Raw genomic sequence first — 23,560 nt, forward strand, 5'->3', positions numbered from 1 at the left:
TATGCAGGATTGTAGGGATGATCCGATTCAGATTTGTTGAAATTATGATACTTATATTTATGCATACTTTATTTTTCGGGAATTTTGGCCAGTTTTTTGGTCAAACAAAACCTTTGTCTGGACAGTTTAGCTATGGTTAAATTACAGTACTTAGGCAAAAGTATGCCAGCAGTCACAGCTGGCACTGATGTATGCTAATCATCTCAGGTTGGACTTTCCCATCCATATGGATGAACCAACCACACTTATTACCGTAATTATCTTTAATATCACAGTGGAGCTATATAGGCCGCTAGGTTGCTTGTAAAAGATGTCCGAGTACTTGTCACTTGATTTAGTTGAGAAATATTTCAACTTTGTGTCACCGGAAGCGATGCAAGTAGTGTGGAAATTTGGCTGTCAAAATCATAGCGCTTGCTGAATTTTTTTGCATGTTTAATGACCACCACATTGCTAATAAAGCGACAGTCTTCCATATGTGCTGTTTGTTCCATTGATGTATGATGATAAACAGCATTGCAATATTTAAACCATCTCTCTCTCTCTCTCAGTGTGTGAAGGCATAAATATTGATTCAGTTGGTGCAGCTCAAATGTTGCGTGGATGTACGGTCATCGACGGTATCTTGAAGATTAGTATACATGGGGGAAGTAAGTGTAAATTTCAGTTCTTAAAAGTTGAAATTCCACAATGAAGCCAACACCTTCCAGGAAGTGTTATGATAGCCTCACAGATGTCACGATCATGATCATTGATGGCTATATTGCCTGGGCTGCCTTGGTGGTCATGGCCATATATGGGCTCAAATCTCACCAGTTGTCATGGTCTGGGCTGTTTTGTGATCATGACCATTGATGGCTATCACCCATGGCAGATATCAACCTTGGACAGCCAGGCCTGTCTCTTCTCCATCTGCCCAGTCACTAAAAAGCAGTATTGAACCAAAAACTATTACGTATTTTCACCCTCTTGACACATAATGTAAAGGTAGGTTTTAGTAACAATCATGTTTACAGTATCTATATATTCAGGGTTCTTCAAATATTCAAGTCATTGTTGAATGTTAATGTCTCAAATGTTTTATCAAATCTGACCTGATGGTAACATTTGAATGTAACATGACAAAAGATCAATGGTCCAGTCACTCCACAACACTAGGTTGCTGTAATTTGATTTTGTTAAAAGGCTGGAAAACTTATCTTACTGAACATTCCAACTAGGGGCATTAAATCAAAATCTGGTAATTTAATGGTAAGTTGTTTTCAAAGTTAAATAGAAAACCCACTAATTACTGTAATCTGACAGTGGCTTTTTACTGGCCAAGCATTCAGCTTCTTCAAATTTCATACAAACGAATCCCTTCTCAGTCTCTGTTTCCATGAAATAATACTGTCTTCTCATCGATAACGTGGCAGGTAATGTTGTTGCTGAATTGGAAGAGAATTTGAAAATGATTGAAGAAGTGGTGGACTACATTGAGATCAGTCATTCCTATCCTGTGGTGTCATTGACCTTTTTGAAGAATCTAAGACGGATTGGTGGCAGAGAACTTTACAATGGGTGAGTTGAAGATACAATTTGCCTCCCTATCTTTAATGCTGAAATGTTATCAGTGTGTAAAGAACGTGCGTTGATGACCCAACCTTGTTGTATTTACAAGTTCAACTTTTATCCTCGGCCATGGATGTTGTATGTCTGCTCAGTGAAACTCAACCGTAGCAAACATGAAGTTTCTGTTCATATGAATGTAAAATTATCACAGATTCTTAAATTGTGAAGCATGCTTCATCCATTATGCAAATGAAACAGAGTATATATAGCTTGGATCATCTTTGCTATCAAAAGACAAAAATCAAAATGGACCAATCAAATCATGTGTATTGAACCTCCTCGGGCACAAAGACTGGTCATGATGGCAGTCGGTGACAGACAGCTTGATTGGTCCAAATGGGAATAGGATTATGTGTTTTACAGAATGTACATTTTAACGACAATAAGAAACTAGAGCCTGAGCTCTTAACTCTGATTTTTAGGTTGTAACAATTTCACTGCAGAGAGCTGAGGTGAGACAAAAATTTGTATTATTAATAGATGTTCAAGTATTTGAAATAGAAATTTTAAAACCATTTTTGTAACATCGCAGGTATGCAATCTATATTCTTGACAATCAAAATCTTCAACATCTGTTTGACTGGGACTCTTACAAGAATTTGACCGTTGGCAGAGGCAAGCTATTCTTCCACTTCAACCCCAAGCTATGTCTGAACCAAATCTGGGAGTTTGAATCACGATTAAACCTGAGTGTACACCATGATAAGTTGGATATCTCAAGGACCACCAATGGAGACCAAGTCGGATGTAAGTAAAAGTTTCCACCTAGTTTTTTGCGTTGCCTGTTTATCGTCATTTGAAAGGCTATGACCAACTCTGACACCACACAGTGATAGATGGAGAAAAACAAAACCACACTTGTGTATGATTGGTTCGGAAATTGAACCCTTTCACCTCCATGTTTTGGTCCACGCAAATAGGTGATAATGGTGATTGTAGACCTGTTCACAATGAATCAGGTTGAACAGGTTAATCCATATTTTGACAAATTTGTTGGAAAATCTTTCATTCCAATTTCTGGTAGCAGAGGTCTTACATAACCCTAGATTTAATTATCGAAATCAGAGGATAAAGGACATCGTCAATATTAAACACAAAATTTATCAGCTGTCATTTCGAATCAAGTTCCTACATTCATGTCTAGCACCATAATTCCCTATCGAAAGTCAGATCAATTATACAGGTAGCTTCTTATGAAAGGATTTAACATACAACAGATATATTACGGCACTTCATTGGAAACAACTTTGAAAGCTAATCAAGGTTATTATTCACCACTTGCTTTCTTCTTTAGGTGAAACCAAAAAATTGAGAGTATTTACCAAGCCTGAAAAGACCTTGATATTACTCTTATGGTCGAGAGTTGATCTTCCTGATGAGAGAGACTTGCTGAGTTACCAAGTGTCTTGGAGAGTGGCGTAAGTGTGCTGATATCATATATGATAGACTTTGGGCAAATGGAACATTTGCCTTCCTCATGTCCGGCAAATGCTCCCATTTGCCCTCCTGACGTCGGGCAAATGGTTCCCCCATCCTCAGGCACATATTCCCTTGTGTGGGCTACAATTTTTTTTATCACATACCTCTCTCACCTAGTTTTCACTCCAAATGTTTTGGTATATTTGCAAAAGGCAATCATATGCATTATTTCCATGTTAGATGAAAATATATAAAAAAGAGAATGATTTTCATAGTCAATTGTTGTATTGATATATTCAAAATCACTGTTATGCTGTTTATCAATTCTTCTTGCAAAGTTAAACCTGGCTTTCCTATGTAAAACATGTACTTTGATCATTTTTAAATCCCAAAGTTGTAAAGTTGAAAATAGTTCCGGTTCATGTTCAGTCAAATGATGACTGTGCGATTGCGACATTATCAACAAGTTACCATAGAATCCTATGGAGTGCGCGACGTTCGATATATCAGGCATGTAATAGTAATATTTTAAGGTACAATTTTGGGTAAAATAACACAGCATCATAATACATTGTGAAGAGTTCTTGATAACAGTGGAGTATAATGGACATGTGCGAGGGAGATTTTAGACTTTGTCTATCTGTACTTTTGCAGACCGGAGAGGAACATCACAGAGTTTGATGGGCAGGATGCCTGTGGGAGTATTGTGTGGCAAAGACAGGATGTGCGAGCAGATGAGACCACCACAGTCCTTACTGATCTTGAACCATGGACTCAATATGCCATCATTGTGAAAGCATACACTATTGCAGAGTCTTCTCAAGGAGCAAAGAGCGACATTATGTATGTCAAGACACTTCAAGATGGTAGGTGGAATCCCCTGTATTTCAAATTTGTCTGTAGAGACTTGCAGACTTGTAAAATAGTGGATTTACTTATAAATTTCATTCCACAATTTCTCTAATTGCTGTCTTTGCTCCTCTCCAACAAGTTCCTACCCCACCAACAAATATCAGAGTGATTCCCAAATCACCGACAGAGCTACTGCTGCTGTGGGATCCACCGTCCAAGCCAAACGGAAACGTCACACATTACTACGTGTACTATTGGGAAGAGGGAGAAGAAGTGGAGCTCTTTGAACTCAGAGATTATTGTGATCGAGGTAAGAATATACTGCCTTATGTTACATTCAACTGAAACGCGATGACCCAGGACAGAGGAGTATCAACAGTTTGGCTTAACATTAACCCTTTGAGTGCTGTAATTTTTCCCGCCAAAATTATAGTTCAAAATTTAGCAATTTTTATGAAGTTTTTTGTAATTTTTGTGACAGTTTTGCTCTAAATGGATATCACTTTTTATTGGCTACAGTTTATGATCAAAACTGGAAAATATCTGAAAAAAATTTTCTTGGTTACAATTTGTGAAGGTGACAAAAATTGACTGTGGCGCTCAAAGGGTTAATTGTTGTGATTTTTTTCTTGTCTGTGGAGTAACTGAAGTTCTCACAGTCTTTCTAAAAGAAAATGAAAAACTTTAGTCTTTACCCTTGGTGTTGAGAGAGGATATGGTAGCCATCTAGAATCACAAATATCAGTAAATTTTCAGCAATTTATTTTTCAGTTCCAAAGTCTGCAAAGTGACCTTGGCTTTGTATTCTTTATTATGAAAGACAATGATTTAACATTTTTGCAAAATATTAGCAAACTTGAAAATATGGTGCATATTACCTTCATGTACTTCTGTAGAATGAAAAATAATTTGATTCAGAAATGGTAGGTTGTTTAGAGGATATTGACAGCAGAGTTTGTTTTACCTGAATCAAACTATTTTGTAAATTAGTCATCTGTTTTAATACTTCCACTTAGCTATTCCCTGCATAAAGACCATCCATTTTGCAATTTGCTGATTTTGATGTTCCAAAAAATTCAATGTTGTGACTGACAGCCTCTGGCAATTTTGATCTATTTACACTGGAAGGATGTTGCCGGTGAGCAGTAAGTGCTTCATGAGCAGAGAGTGTTCGCACAAGTGCTTTGCACTCTCAATGACATGTTCTAGGACATCGTTGAACAAGGGCCCTAGAACATGCAGGTGTAATCCCTGTCTCAATTTTGAAAAAGCAACTGTAACTGACCATCTTTTGTCATTTTATTATGGGAAAATTAGCATGTTTAGCAAAGTTTTATATCCACTTCCAGTACCCTCACGTACCGTTTATAACGGTGAATTAGTTTATCATATTTTTTAATGAACTTCTGTGTTCTGTACATGTCAGAATTTGAGCTACGTCCCCCTGAACCCAGCGACCAAGGCACCACTGACAAACCAAGCAATTTCACGGATGGTTGCTGTGCTTGTCCAAAAGATGAAAAACAGCTACTGATAGAAGAGGAGGAAGCTCTAATGAGGAAAGAATTTGAAAACTTCCTTCATAACAGTGTGTATGTCCATAGGTAAGAACTTTTGCTCCATGGTAAACGATATTACGGCTCTAGAGAATAATGTGATGCTGTGAACGGAAGTATGTCGGAAACCCTTCAGTAACTTTTTTGAAATTTGGTGAGATGCAATGTTCCTGCTGAGTTTTATTTGTGTGCTAATAACTTAGTGTCTCCAACTGTTCTCGCAGTCTTATTTCATATTTTGCACAACTTTAGTAGTTTCAGTCATTGCGATTAGTACTAGTTTTGGTAACGGTAAACATCAAAACTCGGGGCGAACGGTGTGATCTCAGGGCCAATTTTGCTCCTGTGTTTTGAGTTTTAGCACTCGTTGGTGGTACAGTTGCTACCAACACATGATACACGTATGTGTTCAGGGGACATTGTGACCATGTGACCGAATTTACGCAACTCAAATAGATAAAATAAAGATAAATCAGCATATATAGGGAAGACGAAAAGTGGCTGCCATGTGTAGAGGGCACCAAAGCCTAAGTTCAGGGTTCGTACGCTCCTGGAAAGTCCTGGAAAGTCCTGGAATTTAAAACCACTCCTGGAAACTCCTGGAAAATCAAAATTTACTCCTGGAAACTCCTGGAAAATCATTAGTTACGATCGCACACGGTCGAGAACAGCCAGATCGTAAGGGCGAACGTCAAACAGTATAATTGTCGAACGTCAAAATCGTAAAATGCGAAAAGATGTTTTGCGACAGGTGGGGAGCCCTCCTGAGACAAAATTTGGAGAGCGTAGTACTGTTTCTTATAATGTCGTAAAGGGGTACCCTTGCACTAGCGTGAGGGAGACCATGTTGTGTATTCCGTTATCCACGGTTTTGCACGCACGTACAGTGACATCGAAGTAGGCATGAGTTGCTTGTGGAGGGACCGTGTTGAAATTTAAAGCTTGTTCGGGTCATCAGTCACAGCAATGCCTCCTGGAAAGTGTTTATTCAGAGACCATTGGTTGAAACAGCCCGAGTACATAGGATGGCTGGAGCGGGCACAACATAAATTTGCGGCAAGATGCAAACTTTGTGAAAAGACTTTCGATGTATGGAAAAGCCTAGCCCTGCGCATGGAGGTAGTACTACCTCCATGGCCTGCATATGATGCTCCATGTTCCCGTGGCTCGACATCCGATACATTCATGTGAGTTATCGCCGGCCCTTGGGCCCTTGACCGTGCATCGCCAGCAAACAAATGGTTTTGGATGTCATGCGAACAGTTCTTTTTTACAGCCTGTGAGCGGTTGAGTGATTTGGGTAGGCATAGATTGGAATCGAGTTGATTTCGGCCAAAAGTAGTTAGAAAAGTAGTTTTTTGTGTGCGGTCCAAATCGGGAACGCATGTCTATGGACCTTAGCAGGGCTGTAGACTGGGAGGCCATATAACGCCAGGAACACACTGCATGGTACGCTGGGCTTTGAAATGCTAAAGGAGCAAAACATCGAGCTCTGGTAGGAAGAAACAGGAGCAAGTAAATAAAAAATTAATGATTTCTTTGCTCGATCTTCATCAAATATAAAGTCATCAACTAATTCTAAGCCTTCCCCGAGTTTATCTTTCCCGACACCACACTCGTAACTCGCAACTGTCTCAGCCGTCAGCAATGTTATTCAAGATGTCGTCATCGTCAAAACCTGTCCACTCGTCATTGACTGCATTTGTCAGCAAAATGATGTTTTATGGGCTGAAGTTTCGTGGACAATAAAAACTTTTGAAAAAAGGTTTTTGAAAAAATTAGTGTATGATGCTCATTAAAATCGCAAGCTTTATCGTGCAAACACTCCTGGAAAATGGCATTTTTCAACCACAAATACTCCCGGAAAATGGCAAAAAAACTCCTGGAAAGTCCTTGAATTTTGATTTACTTGAAGTGTATGAACCCTGAAGTTGCTCACTTACTCAAAACCTTAGAGGGACCACTGGTGGGATGGTCACTTTGGCAAATATCTCAAAGTGACTTTTTGCTTTTCTGATCGAATCATTTTATGGTCACTTTTTGAGCTTTTTTTGTGAAAATCAGTATTTTCGACTTTTCTTCAGAACCACTAATTTTATCACTTTGATGTTTGGCATGTGTGTTTTGTTGAGGTGAAGTGGGAGCCAGAAATGTTCATTTTGTGGCAATACATACCTTGTATTATTTGTAATCAAAAGAAGGATGCAAAAGTCTGGGGAACAAATGTATTTATCGAACGGATCTTGTTCTTGCAGACCAATTCCTGCTGGAGAGCAACTGGAAAGGTTAAGGAGAGACAGTGAATCAGGACGTGGCTTCCAGTCTGATTTTCGTGAGTCAGTAACAACAAGAAGCATGTTGGATGACACTGCATACATCACACCAAGTAATCAGTCACTCAAAGTGGATGTGCACACCACAACCCCTTCAAGCGGGCTTAATCCAGTCAACACCACAACACAGCCAAATGGAACTACTGAGAAAAATGAGGTTCCATTTGTGGCCGTGGTCTACTTCAAGACAGAGCTATCTCTTACAGATCTGAAGCATTTCACGGAGTATTCCATCGAATTGAGGGCTTGCAATGACGAAAACTGTAGTGCTATCGCTGTGGCAAATGCAAGAACTCTTCCAGATGGTAAGTGATTACTAGTTTGGGAAAAAAGAAAGCCTGCAAGGTCACATGCAAGAAAAATAATTTTTTGCTGGTCGTGTTCTTTTGCCGAAAATGAGACAATGGTACTCCCCTCCCCCCAACAAATGAATCACTTTTCTGTAGTTCTCCACAGTTGTGCTGATGCTTATTTAAGTTCCCATCCCTGACTTTCAATATAACTTTTACACAGAGATAACATTTGGGCAAGTGCTCGCTCCAATTTTCACATGCTTTTTTTCGGGAATGGGACATTAAAAACTTTGAAATCAGTGTGTGCGAGTCTGTTTTTTCAACATGTTTGTTATTGGTAGTTGACTGACTTGGAAAATGTTGAAATGACAGGCTTTGCAACAGAACAGTAGAGTTTTTTTGCACAAAGCCGTGCAAATCAAATAAGATAAGGTTTTTCACAAAATTGAGAATTTATGCCCGAGTACATCGACAATGGAGGCATTGGGTCTTGGACAATACCAAAGCATATGATGTACGAGGACATAAATTCTGGTATTTTGTGAATAACCTTATTATTATACACCTTGTAGTCCAATTTCACCTGAAAACTTCGAAATGAAAGTGTTTTGGGATGCCCCTCGCTCACTGCGTCAGGTGATCACAAGCAGCCCAGTGCATGTGGTAGAAATTGTAATTCAGCAGCATAATTTCACTAAAATTCACAGGCTTTGGACTGGCTATTATTCTCTGTGTGAAGTACTGAATGTGTAGATGTATATTTTTTGTAAAAAATATAAAATCCTCTCTTGATCCCGTCCCCCTATGCCGGCATGAAGGTGTTATGTTATAAGGTCAAATAGTTACCAATAACACCAAGTTATTTGACTCTTTGTCCTCTGATATTGGAACTTAGTGAACAGGAAAACTCCATAGGTTACAGACGCAGGTGTATAATAATAGACAGTTTGCATTGCTGTTCAATTGATATATATCCTCTTGAAAAAGCTGACATGTGATATTGTTTTCACTGCGCACAGTCAAGCCATCATCTGTGTTTATGTGTCATTGAAAGAATGACTTGCAAAGAAAGACGTTGTCACTATTCGTACCAACACATCTGTCAATCATGATACGACTTTGGTTTGGTTCTGTACAAGTTGATGGGTCTATCAGATAGGAGAAATGATGACATCTTTTTGTTGTCTTTTTCAGCATCTGCTGATAATATCCCAGGAAACGTAACAGCCACTGTTCTGAATAACAGAACTCACAACAGGGAGGTGTTAGTCCAGTGGCAAGAACCTGCAGATCCCAACGGCTTGGTCATTTTCCATGAAATAGCATATGCTCTGCTCAATGATGAAGGGGGAAGGAGTAGAGTGGTTGGGCAAGGCGATATAACGGAAACCAGCAGCATGGATGGTAAAGAAATACTATATGAGGTAGGTTCAGTACGGACACGTAATTATAACATTAACCCTTTGAGCGCCAAAGTCTATTTTTGTCCCCTTTATAAAATAAACCGCGTTCAATTTTTCTCAGATTTTTGCCGAAATTTTGAGAAAAAAAATGTAGCCAATGCAATGTGATATTCGTTTGGTCCAAAATTATAAAAAAAATAGAGAAAAATTCATAAAAATTGGTAAAATGTTACACTAAAATTTTGGCGGGGGAAAAAATTACAGTGCTCAAAGTGTTATACTTCTGATATGCCAATGAAAATTTATCTGCAATGTGATCTTTGTGCTGCCCCCCCCCCCCCCCCCCCCCCCCCAGTTTCATTGAAAAGTTGCAATTCCTGGTTCTCTCATTGGTTGTCCTTCTCATTTGTTTTCCTTTGAAAATTTTGTCAAGTTTATAGTAAATTCAGTCGTACATAAAGCTGACAGAGTTGGTATGTCCATAAGATAGAATGGGCCTCGGGGACAGATATTCAGACCCTCAATTTTTTTACAATTCTTTTCTGATCTACCACTTTTAGGGCTCATTTGAAAGCACTTAGAGTAAGAAAAATTTTTACTTAATTTTTTTGAAATTGAAATTTTTATTTTTCTCCATGGAGTTAACACAGAGATTGTGGCCATTTTCGATTTCAAATATCGGTAAATGTCAGAAATTTGTTTCTCTACTTCCAAACTTTCCACAGTGACCCTTGACCTTTCAAGGTACATAGTACTTTCATCCTTTTCCTGCCAAGTTCATATTTCACCATCAGGTCAAGTTCGTTAAAACTAGTGAAGCACAATATGTCCCATTTGGTGCATTTAACAAAAAATTGAACATTCGAAGACCCCTGAAATCACAGATACTGTAAACATGATTTTTATGGACAAAAGCTGTTGGAACAGACCAAGCCAAATGGGTGGAAATATGTATGGTTTTGGCTCAATACCGCTTTTCACTGAGTTTGCCGATGGGGAAATGATACTGTCTGGCAGGAAAAGTTTTAAAGTGAACTGTGTCAATTGTTTTTGAGTAGTCAAATCTTCCAACCCCTCTCTTTGTACAGGGAATCTTCCACGGTACAAAGGTACTCTTTGTGCATATGTAGTTCACTTTGATCTTAGACCCTAGGGTCTATGCTTTGATCAAGGTCTTAGAGAAAGATATGTCTTTTACAATCTGAATAATAATGTCACAGTTTACTGAACTCTGGTATGCAAATTATATAGCTCATAGCTAAGGTGCAGAGTCACAACTAAAGATTGACAAGATTTACATTTGAAAAATTCAAACTGTAAAAGAAGTATGGAGTTGTGGAAACTCAACGTTATTTTTACAGCAAGCATAAGTTAGGTGTCTAGATAAGGAATTTCTTGTGAAAGTTCATGCCCAGTCACTCTAAGTCCCATGACAGTCCAATTATATCAATAACATTGACATTTCTTTGGTGGTGTATATCCTACCTCTTTAGTTTCTCAGCCTCTAATCCTTGTCACTGGTTTCTTCTTTCCTTGTACAGCCGCCGGAAACCATCCATTGTATCCCACACAAAGAATACAGGGCTAACAAAGGATACCTTCTGGAAGGACTGGCCCCAGGCAACTACTCTATGCGTGTTCGTACATCATCTCTGGCCGGTAACGGCACCTGGACTGCACCAGTGTATTTTGTCATGTCGGAGGAAGTCTTGCCACCTTCAGTAGTGCCTGTCATCGCAAGTACCAATTTGTATATTATCATTGGTGTCTCTCTGGCAGCAGTGATAGTGTTGATTGTTATCATATCCGGTGCCTTGTTCAGAGCTTTAAGGAAACGGTATGTCAAGTTAATATTATATTATTCTTTTATGCTTTAAAGGTATACTGTCACCTGTTCCAATTTTGCCACAGTTACCATGGAAAGAGAAAATCTAACCAATCGCAGATTTTAAGCAGGTGGCCGCTTTTTAAAAACAGCGCCCTCGCATGGGCATTTTGAATACCAAGGAACGCCCCTTTGACCATATATTGGCATATTTAGATTACAGGTGACTGTATACCTTTAAACCCCCCTCCACAACGTCAGCCAGCCATTGGGACTGGTGATTTTTTGTGATATGGTAAAGTTTGTTTCTTAATACTGACACAACGTAGTTTATTTGAGAAACCCTAATACTGTAAGGTTATACACAAAATGCCAGTGTTTATGTCTGAGCAGACATTTCGAGCCATAGTGAAAAAGTTTGTGATAGTGAGGAAATCGCACAGAAATCACAGCAAGCAAAGTCGTCTATACATATGAGGTTGATACATGCCACTTATGGGGAGTGACCTTGCTCAAGCGCATAGTGTAGTGAACTGTGAATTTGCTATTGTTTGTAGTTACAATGCTCCCTCGAAAAAAAACAAAGTATCGCCTGTCATACAGCTTTGGTGATGTGCATGGCGTGGCGTATATGCATCCAAAAGAACAGCCATCGACGTGCGGTTCAGTCTCCATGGATACCAGTGCAATTTTATGTTCATGTTTTATGATGCCAGTTAAGTTTGAAAACAGACGCTGAAACACTGTGTCAATGACAGGATTATGGAAAATTCAAGCTTTAGCATGGTGTAGGTTTGCAGCAGTGAGGATCTCGATGGTAATGAAATGCAATCGTTTGATTTCCGCATATTTTCATGGATTTAAACCTTCAAATTTGCACCGAATCATGTCCAGAGTAACAAATATGTCAAATTCTGAGTCAGGCAAACCTGTGGGTGACAAATCAACAGAAGATGGAGAGCAGCTGAGTACATCACAGGCTGACAAACATCATGATGTTGATGATAGTATAGGTGCTTCATGCGACATAGACGACACAACTGAACTCTGTGACGATCGTAATGACATTTGGGAAGCACTTCCGAGGAAGGCAAAATCAACATCAAAACTGCCCCCTAAAATGTCAAGTCTGCCCCCTAATTTTGATGAATAGGGCACAAAGTGCCCCTTTCAATGAAGATGCAGAGTAAACACTCTATGATGCTCAGGAACCGGTAATAAGTAGAACAGATACATGCCGCAAGAAACTGATTTTGTTTGAGCTTGAACACCTCCCTCCCCTAAATGAAAGTTTTCAAGTACCAAAATCCAGTGTGGATATTACGTTTTGAATTTCCCAGAAAGACAATAAATTGCTGAAATAGGTGTCAAGTTCAAATTACTGACAGTAAACATTTGAAACTTTATGTTTCAAAGCATGTATTTCCTTAAAAAAAAGTGAGATCCAGTTACCGGTAACCATCTTATACAGACATTGTAATATTTGTTTTTCTCAATAATGAATTTGTTAGAAGAATGGTATTCAACTTGTTGGTTGACAGTGAAGGGATCTATGCATATTACAGTACAGTTTAGCCGCACAACAGCAGTTTTTAATGTGTTTGTTGAATTTAGGCCATTACAGTTATCCAAGAATTCGGCTTCTTCAATGTGCTCAACATAACAGCTTTTGCAAAAATACTGCTCATATAAAGATCCTCAATTCTTCAAAACAACTGAAACTGGCATGTGTCATGTTTTCCACAGGAACAACAGCCCTCTCAATGGCGTACTGTATGCATCATACAATCCAGAGTACATGAGTCCAAGCGATAGTAAGTTGTCACAACTGTGTTCTTAACATCACACCATTACTGGCATTTGAGCTCATAGAATTGTTCAAAAATTTTAAATGCGGAACAACATATGTGCACATTAAAAGTAGACACCAAGCTATACCATGGACAAAAGCAGGATTTCACCAAAAGTCTTACAAGTAAAATCTGAGCACAGTAAAGCAAAAATGGATGCAATGGAGTGAGGAATGAAAACCCACTTCCTTAGGGGTCCCAATTGTGGACCTCCTATGTTCATGAGATTTAATATCTACATCCAACAAGTTTCGCTCTTTCATGTCATTTGCCCAAAACTTTGCACAGCATTGTAAAGTTCCAGTTTGACCTACATGCAAGTGAATCTTTACAGAAATACCAGTAACACTTCTGATGTTGCTCAATAATTTAAGGTATTCTAAATACATACCAGAGTTCTCTACAAAGGGATTTTAAAGGATGGGCCACCCCTCTGATTTTTGAGCAGTCTATTCATATGTTAATAATCAAACAAATAGTACATTTGCGTAACAAAAGGATACACAAATCATGTATGATTATGTACATATACCTCCCTCTGATTTTCAAAGCTGTGAAGAACACTGCATAGACAATAACTGTACGTGTCACTGTTTTCACAGTGTATGTACCAGATGAATGGGAGGTACCCAGAGAGAAGATCCTGCTGATCAGGGAGCTAGGTCAAGGGTCATTTGGAATGGTGTACGAAGGAGAAGCTAAAGATATCTATGAAGCAGAGGGCAAAATTAAAGTGGCTATCAAAACAGTCAATGAAAATGCGTCAATACGTGACAGGATTGAATTCTTGAATGAGGCATCTGTGATGAAGTAAGTGGTTGTATTTTTACAGTGAAAAAGATGAAAATTCATCAGTTTCCCGAGAAAATGTTTCAATGGATTTAGAAGTTTGACACAGGTGATAATATGTATGTATGATCAGCTTGTCCAGAATTCTTCTTTGTCGTTTTCTCAAAGATTGAGTTTTTGACATATTTAAGCAGTAATTCAAAGAAAATACTCTGACAAAAATAAGTTGCAGCAATGAATGAAAAGATTTTTGATCGGAGATGGGATATGGGTGGCAGTATTATTCCATGGGATATGGGGATGAACTCTACCCATGCATGCCTTTAGTCTGGCACCATGTTATTGTCATCCTGTTGCTGCCTTTGGAGTGATTGAGTTTGTTATTGCGGTGTATACTGAGTTGGACAATTTTGTTATTGTTCACAGAGCATTCAATTGCAACCATGTTGTCCGTCTGCTTGGAGTTGTTTCCAAAGGACAGCCAACATTAGTAGTCATGGAATTAATGGCACAGGGTGACCTTAAGAATTGGCTGAGGTCACACAGACCAGATGAACCTGTAAGTATAAGTTTCTGTATCTGCCGACAGTTTTGTTGTGCAGTAATGTTGAGTTGTGGGTCTGTTGTCAGTGTGTCCACAATCATCATTAGGGAATGTCAGGCCAAAGGTCAGAGGGCAAGACTGTTTGGTCACTTTGTCAAAGATTGCTGAGTGTAATACTTTGAAATCATAGAACCTATTGAGCAGAGCTTCTCCAAAGATGGACGATTGCAACTTCCAATATAGTCAATTCCCAGCACAGACAAGCATTTTCTACCTTTTCCAAATACAGCTGTGATTCAATTACACAGTCACCAGGAATTTTTGTTGCTGTTATTTAAAACCATCTGTTCACTTCATGTGTATAATTTCATAGATAACCTAGCAGAACATTTTAAAATTTCAGACTTTCAAAATTTAAATACGAATTTTCTTGTGATATTCTGATTGTGCTTGGTGATATTTATTTATATTTCTCACTCACACCTTCATTCATTGACTCAACCCATTGATTCATTTATCCATGAATTCATTTCAATGACAGGACAATGAAGGAAGACAACCCCCTACTGTTGCTGACATACTTCAGATTGCAGGAGAAATTGCAGACGGAATGGCTTACCTAGCCGCTCAAAAATTTGTGCATAGAGATTTAGCAGCAAGAAATTGTATGGTTTCACTAGAGGGCACAGTGAAAATAGGAGGTAAAATTGATGTTCCTTTAGTCAAGTTGAGTTTGGTACAATCTTATTGTTATGACCATAATATTTCTAACTTGTAGGAATTTCATCAAGTAATGACCAATTCCGCAATATTGCTGCTGGTCAAGATCAAGGAAAACCTCCTTGAGATAGTCAAATTAGCAAAGGCATCAGAAATTAAGCCTATTTTTAGTGTAATTTTGGGATTTTGGAAAAACAAGCTTTGTCATATTTTTTTTGATGGGATGTTGTCATTCCTGATAACTACGTCTTGTAATATTTCATAATTTTAAAGCAAAACAGACAAACCACCAGCATCAAATGGAAGGATGTATGCCACATCTCCAGTGAATCTGCTGTTTGCTAACTTACAACTGGAGTTTGTAAAAAAAATAATAAATTTCACCACTTTCGTCATTTATTATTTTTGACGTGTTCATGGAAAAAGGTATATGATATTGATGTCTTGATCTGAATTTCTGACCGGCAGATTTTGGTATGACGAGGGATATTTATGAAACAGATTACTATAGAAAAGGAGGAAAAGGATTGTTACCTGTCAGGTGGATGGCACCAGAATCATTAAAAGATGGTGTATTCACAAGTCTCTCAGATGTATGGTGAGTATTTAGCTCCATGCTGAGATGGATTTCTGACAAATAATGTTATCTGTATTCTGTCCAGATGTTCAAAAGGTCAAGAAAGAACAGGTGTTTTTAGAGGTTATAAACGGCAAGCGAGGGTATTTGGTTGCAGATACAAGACCTCTGGGGTGAAAATTAGCATATTTGGCGGGAAATGATCACCGAGCGAAGCGAGGTGATTATTATCATCAAAATATGCTAATTTTCACCCCAGAGGTCTTATATCCGCAACCAAATACCCGAGTGCACCGTTTATAACCTCATTATAATGTGCTAAAGTTAAAAGCAAGTGGACAATGTCGTTATTTAGGGCCGAAGTTGGAACGAGAGTTCAGGAGCTAAAAAAGAACGTTTCAGAACGCACGCAAAAAAAGAACGTTTCAGAACGCGCGCGGGTGCACAGTTGAATATTCATAAAATACGGTACGCAACAAATCAATATCGTGATTAGACATCGATTACCACAAAAAACGTTCAAAAAACCTTTAAAAATTATGTTGTTGTTACATAGCCTCCGCTGCTTACAGAAACTCTTCATTTGTTGGTTCGTCAAGCTGCACTAGACTAAAATTTAACAATCAAAATCAATCTGACGCCATAGACTTGTTCAACATTATGGCCGTTGAGCTCTTCAAGTTGGCGTTCGAAATTTGCGCGAGCTCAAAAATGTTATGCGGCGCGCAGGTCTTCTTGTTGAGAATATAAACACCAGCTCCAGCCAATCAGATTGCCGGATTCCAGCTAAGCATGTTATAATAAGGATTATATTAGAATATGTCGGCATTTGCATGTGCTGTTTCTTTTGATGAAGTTTATCATGAAAACTCTGCACAGACACAGCATCTAGCAAGCAATGGAAATGTCTAGTGGCATAAGAATGAGTCATTTTGAATATTGTGCCTATCTCATATCTACTTAGATGAGTAAATATAATATTGTCATTTATTTGAGCCAAATTGCATCTTACATTAACACATCTGTAGAGGTCTGCAATACCATAATGATATTCAAAATACATTGTGAGCATTCTTTAAAGCATTATGTCCTATACATTCATCCCCAGGTCATATGGCGTGGTGCTGTGGGAGATGGCCACGTTGGCTGAACAGCCGTATCAGGGTTTAACCAATGAACAAGTTTTAAAGTATGTCATAGATGGAAACTCACTTGACAAGCCAACTGGGTGTCCGGAGAGACTGTAAGTACCAACAATGAAATCTTTGTAGTTGTATGAAAAAACTGAAAAGTAATAAACATTGGCTCACACTTTTCAGAATAGATGTGTTTCGATTGAGAGAAAAAGTTCAGGATATCTGCATGATCTAGTGTGCTTGTGAATGAAATTACCAATTATGCCAATATTCAAAAAGTAATATCATAAATATGACGGTGATACTTCTAATCAGAAAGATTTTCTGACAGATAATTTTGGCCAATGTGAAGAGCCTAGAAGGTCATAGCTGATTTGTGTATTTTGATAATTCACAGCAACTTAAGGATTCTGAAACTGAGGCTATTATATGGCTGATTGGCAGTTTTGTAAAGATTCAAAAATGTAAATGATATTTAAGTTAGAAATTTTGTCATTGATCCTTGTAATTTCAGTAGTTCAAAGTAAACATCCATATTTATACTTGAGGGACACTGAGTTGATGACATGTCAAATCACATGGATCTTATAGAAGAGAGTTTTATCTGCAAGTTCATCAAAAATTTCAAGTAAACTTTCAACTATGTCTGGATGTAAGGGGTGAACAGCTGTCGATTATGCAAGATCAGATTCTCAAAGTGTTATAGCAGGAAGGTTAAACCACAGTGTGAAAGGAATTTTAATCCTTCTTGTATTTGTGAACCATAGGAATAAAATGATTGCATCTTAGTTGTGCAAGGGTGTTCTAAAGTTCTTCTCCTTTGTTAGCATTTCATGAATTTTTGAAAGATGTGATTAGAGGAATCCAAGAGGCTTCTTTCGTCTTCTTTAGGAAGAAAAAGTCAACGCATCTCTTCTGTGATTTCATCCATTTCTCTGTTTTCTTTTGCTCAACAGATTTGGTTTGATGACGATGTGCTGGCGGTATAACCCCAAAATGAGGCCATCTTTCCTAGATCTCATAGAAAACTTAGAATCTAACAATGAACTTTCACCACAATTCAAAAACGTGGCATTTTACCACAGCGATGAGCGGCATCGAATCAAAGACAGCCACAAGCTGGAAGAATCCATTCCACTAATGTTGGACGTAGAGCCAGAATTTGATCACAGCAATGCGACAGCGGCACCCAGCGTTGAAAATCCCAGCACGGCAGAGAGTAGAAGAACCGATGACCCTGTGCCTGTTGATTATTCACATGTTCATAAAAATGGCTTGCTGAACGGTGTGGCTGTTAAAGTGCCAAAATGCACGACGTGCTGATATGATTCAGCAATTTAGATGCAAAAATTCCTGTTAGTAATGGTACATATATTGAAACGTATATATATATTTATACAGTTGATGTTCACTTTTCAGAAAGATTTTCTGAAAATTAAACGAAGGAATATTGTGTACCAGAGTCACTCCCCCAAAAATGTAGATGTAAACGTCTATTTATACTGAATTTGCAATTTTTTTCGTTATTATGAAGAATGCTTAAAAATTTATGAACGGAGAGATGTTATTTTTTCTGAATACCTTTGGAGTTGAAGAAAGTTAATATTACAATTGTAAAATTCATGGGTCACTTGGCGTCACATGTAAGCAATAATTTATTGAGTATTCTGACTGTAGTGTGATGTTTGTGCTGCAAAAACCTCATAAACCTCAAAACGTGGAATTTTTCTGTTTTTGCGTTTTCATTTTTTCCCATGTAAATATGTCCAGATGTTTGTAAATATTGATGAGATATACTGTCATGTTTACATTGCAGGTTATTGTGCAAGTCTTTTATAGTGTTGTATGATTCTTGGTCTCGTGAAATTTCCTTTTAGGGTTAGGAATTTTCAGGAATTATGGGACCAGGTGCCTTGCCTTCAACCTCTTTCCAAGACAGGATAGTTGTTCCTATACTAAGAGAGTGCAATATCAACAGCTGTCTGTCTTCTTATTCAATTATGATTCATTTCAGCTATTCCATTTTCACAGTTGCTGACTCTTTCAAGTTGGTCCTCTTTTTTGGAGATCTGTGTCCGGTGTTTTTCCAGTTGTTTGTAATTCTTGATGTGGATAGATTCTGTTTGGCTCATACAGCTATACGTGTTTGCATTTGTATGAAATGTTCAAGACAAAAAAGGATTAAAAAGGTATAAAATTGAACACTTTTCAAGAATTCTGTACTTATTTTTTTAATTTCACAAATTTCATCATATTCCTCCTGCTGACAATTCAGAATTGAGAGTGAAAGATTGAACACATAAATTGGGTAGGTTTATTCTGTATATTGGCAAATACTTCACTTGGGAAAACAAGCAATAGATTTGGTATTTGTGATATTTTGTCCAAACCTTACATAGTTAAACAAGAATTTCATTTTGATTTCAGTCCATGAATTTTCTGAACATTTTTTAAGCACTTGCAGTACCTTCTTTTGTGGATTCTACTTTTGTTTCATTCCGGGTATGCTTGGTGTCTTCATGCTTGTTTTGTTTACAAACAAAAAATACTTTTTGGGAGAAGCAATTCATGTGTCTGGAAATTGGTCTAATAAAGGAAGCAACTAGTCAATGCATTCACAGATTTAACCATTCACCACCATGGATTGGCCCATACCCATTGCTATCATCAGTGATTGTGGACCTGTCTACAGGGAATTAGGGGTGAACGGGTTGAATCAACTCTTGCCTTTGTCTCTATTTAACCCTTTGAGTGCCTAAGTCAATGTTTGTCACCTTTAGAAAATATGCTCCTGTCAATTTTCTTCAGATTTTTGTCAAAGTTTTGATTACAAACTGTAGCCAATGAAATGTGATATCCATTTGGTCCAAAATTATCAAAAAATTACAGAAAAATTCATAAAAGTTGGTGAAAATGTTGCACTAAAATTTTGCTGAGAACAATTACAGCACTCAAGGGGTTAAAATGATCAGTTTAGTATTTCAAGTATGCTAATATGGTCAGTAGTGGCTTATTGATGAAGGCAGATGTAAAGTCTCACTTTTTAGAGAATTTTTGTGAAACAGGGTTCTAAATGAAATATAAACAGCAATTTTGTTGTATAGTCCCATTGGTCTCTGAATTAAAAAAGAAATTTACAAAAAATTTAAAATATGAAGAAGCACTGATTGAAATGAACTAGTGAACCATCAGGGGTGAAAGGTCACACGTAAGATTGGTCAGTGTTGCACTATGTCATAATGAACAGAGAATTCCAGGCAAAGTGAAAAGACAAGACACATAGAATCGGTTTTATTTTTGTTTACCATAAATGCATTAAATTGTTTGAAATAGCCCAGAGTTGACAGATAGGTTCCCTGAACAATATGCCTTTTTGCTCCTCGTAGTGTAAATGTAGTCTCCAAAAGTTGAACTGAAATTCAGCATCTGTGATGTGTTGTGAGGGTTTTGCAAAGTTAATACTAGTATTCAGAGACCGATTGTGTAGAATCATTGTACAGAAGTATCACTGACTTGCTGGGTATTTTTCCTAACCCTTTCAATTTATTTATGGAGGGATCAAGTCTAGCAATTTTCAATGTAGTTTACCTAATTTGGTGGCCAAGCTACAAGCAGGACAGATATTAGACATATTTTTGATGAAATGCAGATTAGTAATTGCCTGGAGGTGTACCTCCATGACAAAACTTTTCAGATGAATATCAGGAAATTTGCAGTAAACCCTTTGAGCACCAAAGTCAAATTTTGTCGCCTTTATAAAATATGCCTGAGTCAATTTTTTTCAGATTCTTGGCAAAATTTTGATAAAAAACTGTAACTGATAAAATGTGATGTTCATTTGATCCAAAATTATCAAAACATTAGAGAAAAATTCATACAAAATTGTAAAAAGTTGCACTAAAATTTTGGTTGGAAAAATTACAGCACTCAAAGGGTTAAAACTATTCACCAACACTGAGATGTCAACTGTTTCCATTACCTGAATCTCTTCCCCTTTCCCAAGTTACCTCAGTTCAACAAATAAACCAAAGCTACGGAGGATAGGTTTAACATTATCAGGATGGTTGTGTTATGATTTTTGTGCCTAAAAATTTCTCTTCTGTATTCAGCTGCTGTATTTATTGAAGATCTCTCAAGTTTTTGAAAATCTGTGCATTTTGAAGTTTTCCAAGATTCTGATGTTCTTGGGAGAAACTCATGATGACAAGGCGCATGTTGTCAAGACAGTTTTCATCCTGCCTTCTCCAAGTGGCTTTTCTTTGTAAATGTGCCACTTTTGATTCGTCATGGAAACAGGGATGAGAGCAATTATGTCTTGCCTCTGGGAACTTTAAAGTTTTATAAAAATTCTGTGTTACCAACTCTTCCATTTTCAGAATTATAGTCTTAGAGTACTTCAGGTTGTACACTTTACAGTGCATCTTTACCAAAGCTATTTAAACAAGATTGTATTTTCAGGGGTCAAAATATTGTTTTTTTTTATATATTTGAATGGCTTACATGGGCAAAACCTACTTATTTTCTCTCAGATTTTGACTATTATTTACTGCTCAAATGTTCTTGTACAAAAGTGTGGTGTAAAATTTTCCAATGTCTATCTTATTTCCCCCTCCTTGCCAGAAATATATTTCTACTGCCAATAGTTTGCTATGTAAATTGCCTGCGCATAGTTTTACCCTGCCCACTTGGTCTGTTGATTTATTTTTTGTGACCGTCTGTCTATATGGTACAGCTCTAGCATCATGTAAATGTATTTTGTTGAAAAATATGCAAGCCAAGAATAAAATAGTATTTGAAACATTCATAATTGCCTTGGTTCAGTGAATTGTGGTGTGTATCAGGCAGAGACTGGCTGTGCGACGTGTACATGTGCCATACACATGGCAGACTGACTTTAGTTTTCTGTACAGACTTGCTGTCTGTGGGCATGTAAATATCAAAACAAAAATTATTGAATAACTAAACTTAAAGGGACAAAGTTAACCATTTTTCATGAATTTTGTTTGATGCAAGATACTACTTACATTGTTTGACATGTTGAAAGATACTGAATAAATGGGTGACCATGCATATATTCGACCCCAGTTTTAGACACCATACATGAAACCATCGCGAAAATGAATTAATGGTCATGAGCATTAATTCATTTTCGCAATGGTTTCATTTAATTTGTCTAAAACCGAGGTCGAATATATGCATGGTCACCCATTTATTCAGTATCTTTCAACATGTCAAACAATGTATTAAAGTAGTATCTTGCATCAAACAAAATTCATGAAAAATGGCCGACCTTGTCCCTTTAAGCAAACTATGGCTTTAGTAGGAGGCTGTGGCGTGGATAGTGGGATAACCGAGATGGCACCCACTTGGTCAGCCAGTAACTGCTGCCAAAAAAAGACAAAGACACTAGGGGCCAGTCTACTATATACTGTCTGTGTACTGTTTGCACTGAATGGGTGGACGCTACTCTCTGTCACCGACGCCCTTTGCTGTGTGCGGTATTACACATAACCCTCAACAGATGTGCCCAGCAAAGCTAGCTACGGGCAGTAAACTTTTTGCAATTTTGTTTTTCCATATTTATGATTGGCTATCCAATTTGCACACCGTACATGTTTTCCGTTTACTCATTTATTTGTCCATGCAGTCGAGAAAGGCCTTGTTGGTCAAAAGGATGCGCAAGGCCTGTCACCGCAAACTTCCGAAGCTATTAACGGGCCAGCTCACATGCCTACTCTGATCCTAAAGAATCTATCACACTATTCCCTTGAGTACGAAATTCTCATTTCGACAGACCATGGAGGTAAAAAAGGCAGACATTTTTGGAAAGATAAGTAACTTCGGTAATAATGAGTGGTCCATTGCAGGGCTTGCTGCAGTACAGTAAAATGTAGGCGCGTGATAGAGGGACCGTGCTTGAGATTTTGCAATGGGTGGACCGCAACCACAGGCAAAACCCAGTGTTGTCCTCAGAAGCCGGGTGCCGGGTTAATAACCCGCCTGTTTTGCATTTCTTCCCGGCTACTTTTAATGTAATTAGATTATTTTTATAGACCTATTAATTTCGGGATCGCACTGCTAGCTGTCAGACGGCACATGTACGATTAGAAGTTTCGCAATCACTTTCATGAATGATTTTTTTTCAGTACAAAATTAGATAAATCTGTGCACTTATGTATGCTTGATTATTTAGATTATCGTTCTTGATTAGACTAGAGTGGTTACAAGTCTTTGGTTGTATAAGAAATTTGATTTTGGAATTTCACTGAAATGTCAATTTACTATGCATTGCGGCCCGTCTATAATTTATATTTATTTTGTTGGTGATTTCCTATTCAGGAAATATCACATGGACAATCAAAGTTTTGACCATAAAATCAGCTTCTGTCAAAAGTGATCCTCCCCCCAAGATAGGTTTATGAATAGTGACCCTCCCCCTTTAACTGTTTTCTAAAAAGTGACGCTCCCCCATTCCCCTGCCCACCCCCTGTAATTACGAAGGCTCCCTTACAGAGTCACAGGCAGTTGTGTTTCCGACCGTTTTACGCTGTTCTCTCTGACAGCCTCGTCTACCTTCTGATACGCTATACATGTCTACGTGTATACGCACTGTTAAAATTAAGGGTATGTCAGGATATTTCATTTTATTGGG

General features: G+C 37.9%; 2 protein-coding genes across 2 annotated transcripts in view; one reads left to right on the forward strand and one right to left on the reverse strand.

Annotated features, from left to right (window-relative positions):
- LOC139121253 (uncharacterized) overlaps positions 1 to 11,093 on the reverse strand; it is a 76,491-nt gene extending 65,398 nt beyond the window's left edge. Inside the window, exon 1 of the mRNA XM_070685983.1 lies at positions 10,953 to 11,093. The gene's annotated coding sequence lies outside the window, so the exon portion shown is untranslated. The remainder of the gene's footprint in view (positions 1 to 10,952) is intronic.
- The window catches only part of LOC139121252 (insulin-like peptide receptor), a gene marked incomplete in the record, with an annotated part of 39,453 nt that extends 17,738 nt beyond the window's left edge, over positions 1 to 21,715 (forward strand). The window contains 16 exon segments of the mRNA XM_070685980.1: positions 1,425 to 1,560; positions 2,144 to 2,358; positions 2,906 to 3,029; positions 3,685 to 3,896; positions 4,022 to 4,192; positions 5,309 to 5,486; positions 7,694 to 8,076; positions 9,259 to 9,488; positions 11,009 to 11,304; positions 13,039 to 13,106; positions 13,745 to 13,952; positions 14,358 to 14,490; positions 15,017 to 15,176; positions 15,664 to 15,793; positions 16,881 to 17,015; positions 17,865 to 21,715. Coding sequence (XP_070542081.1) covers positions 1,425 to 1,560; positions 2,144 to 2,358; positions 2,906 to 3,029; positions 3,685 to 3,896; positions 4,022 to 4,192; positions 5,309 to 5,486; positions 7,694 to 8,076; positions 9,259 to 9,488; positions 11,009 to 11,304; positions 13,039 to 13,106; positions 13,745 to 13,952; positions 14,358 to 14,490; positions 15,017 to 15,176; positions 15,664 to 15,793; positions 16,881 to 17,015; positions 17,865 to 18,231 — 3,146 coding nt within the window.
- Between the last annotated feature and the right edge of the window lie 1,845 nt (positions 21,716 to 23,560).

This window comes from Ptychodera flava, chromosome 21 (genome assembly GCF_041260155.1).
Source record: "Ptychodera flava strain L36383 chromosome 21, AS_Pfla_20210202, whole genome shotgun sequence".
In the NCBI taxonomy this organism is placed as follows: Eukaryota; Metazoa; Hemichordata; class Enteropneusta; family Ptychoderidae; genus Ptychodera; species Ptychodera flava.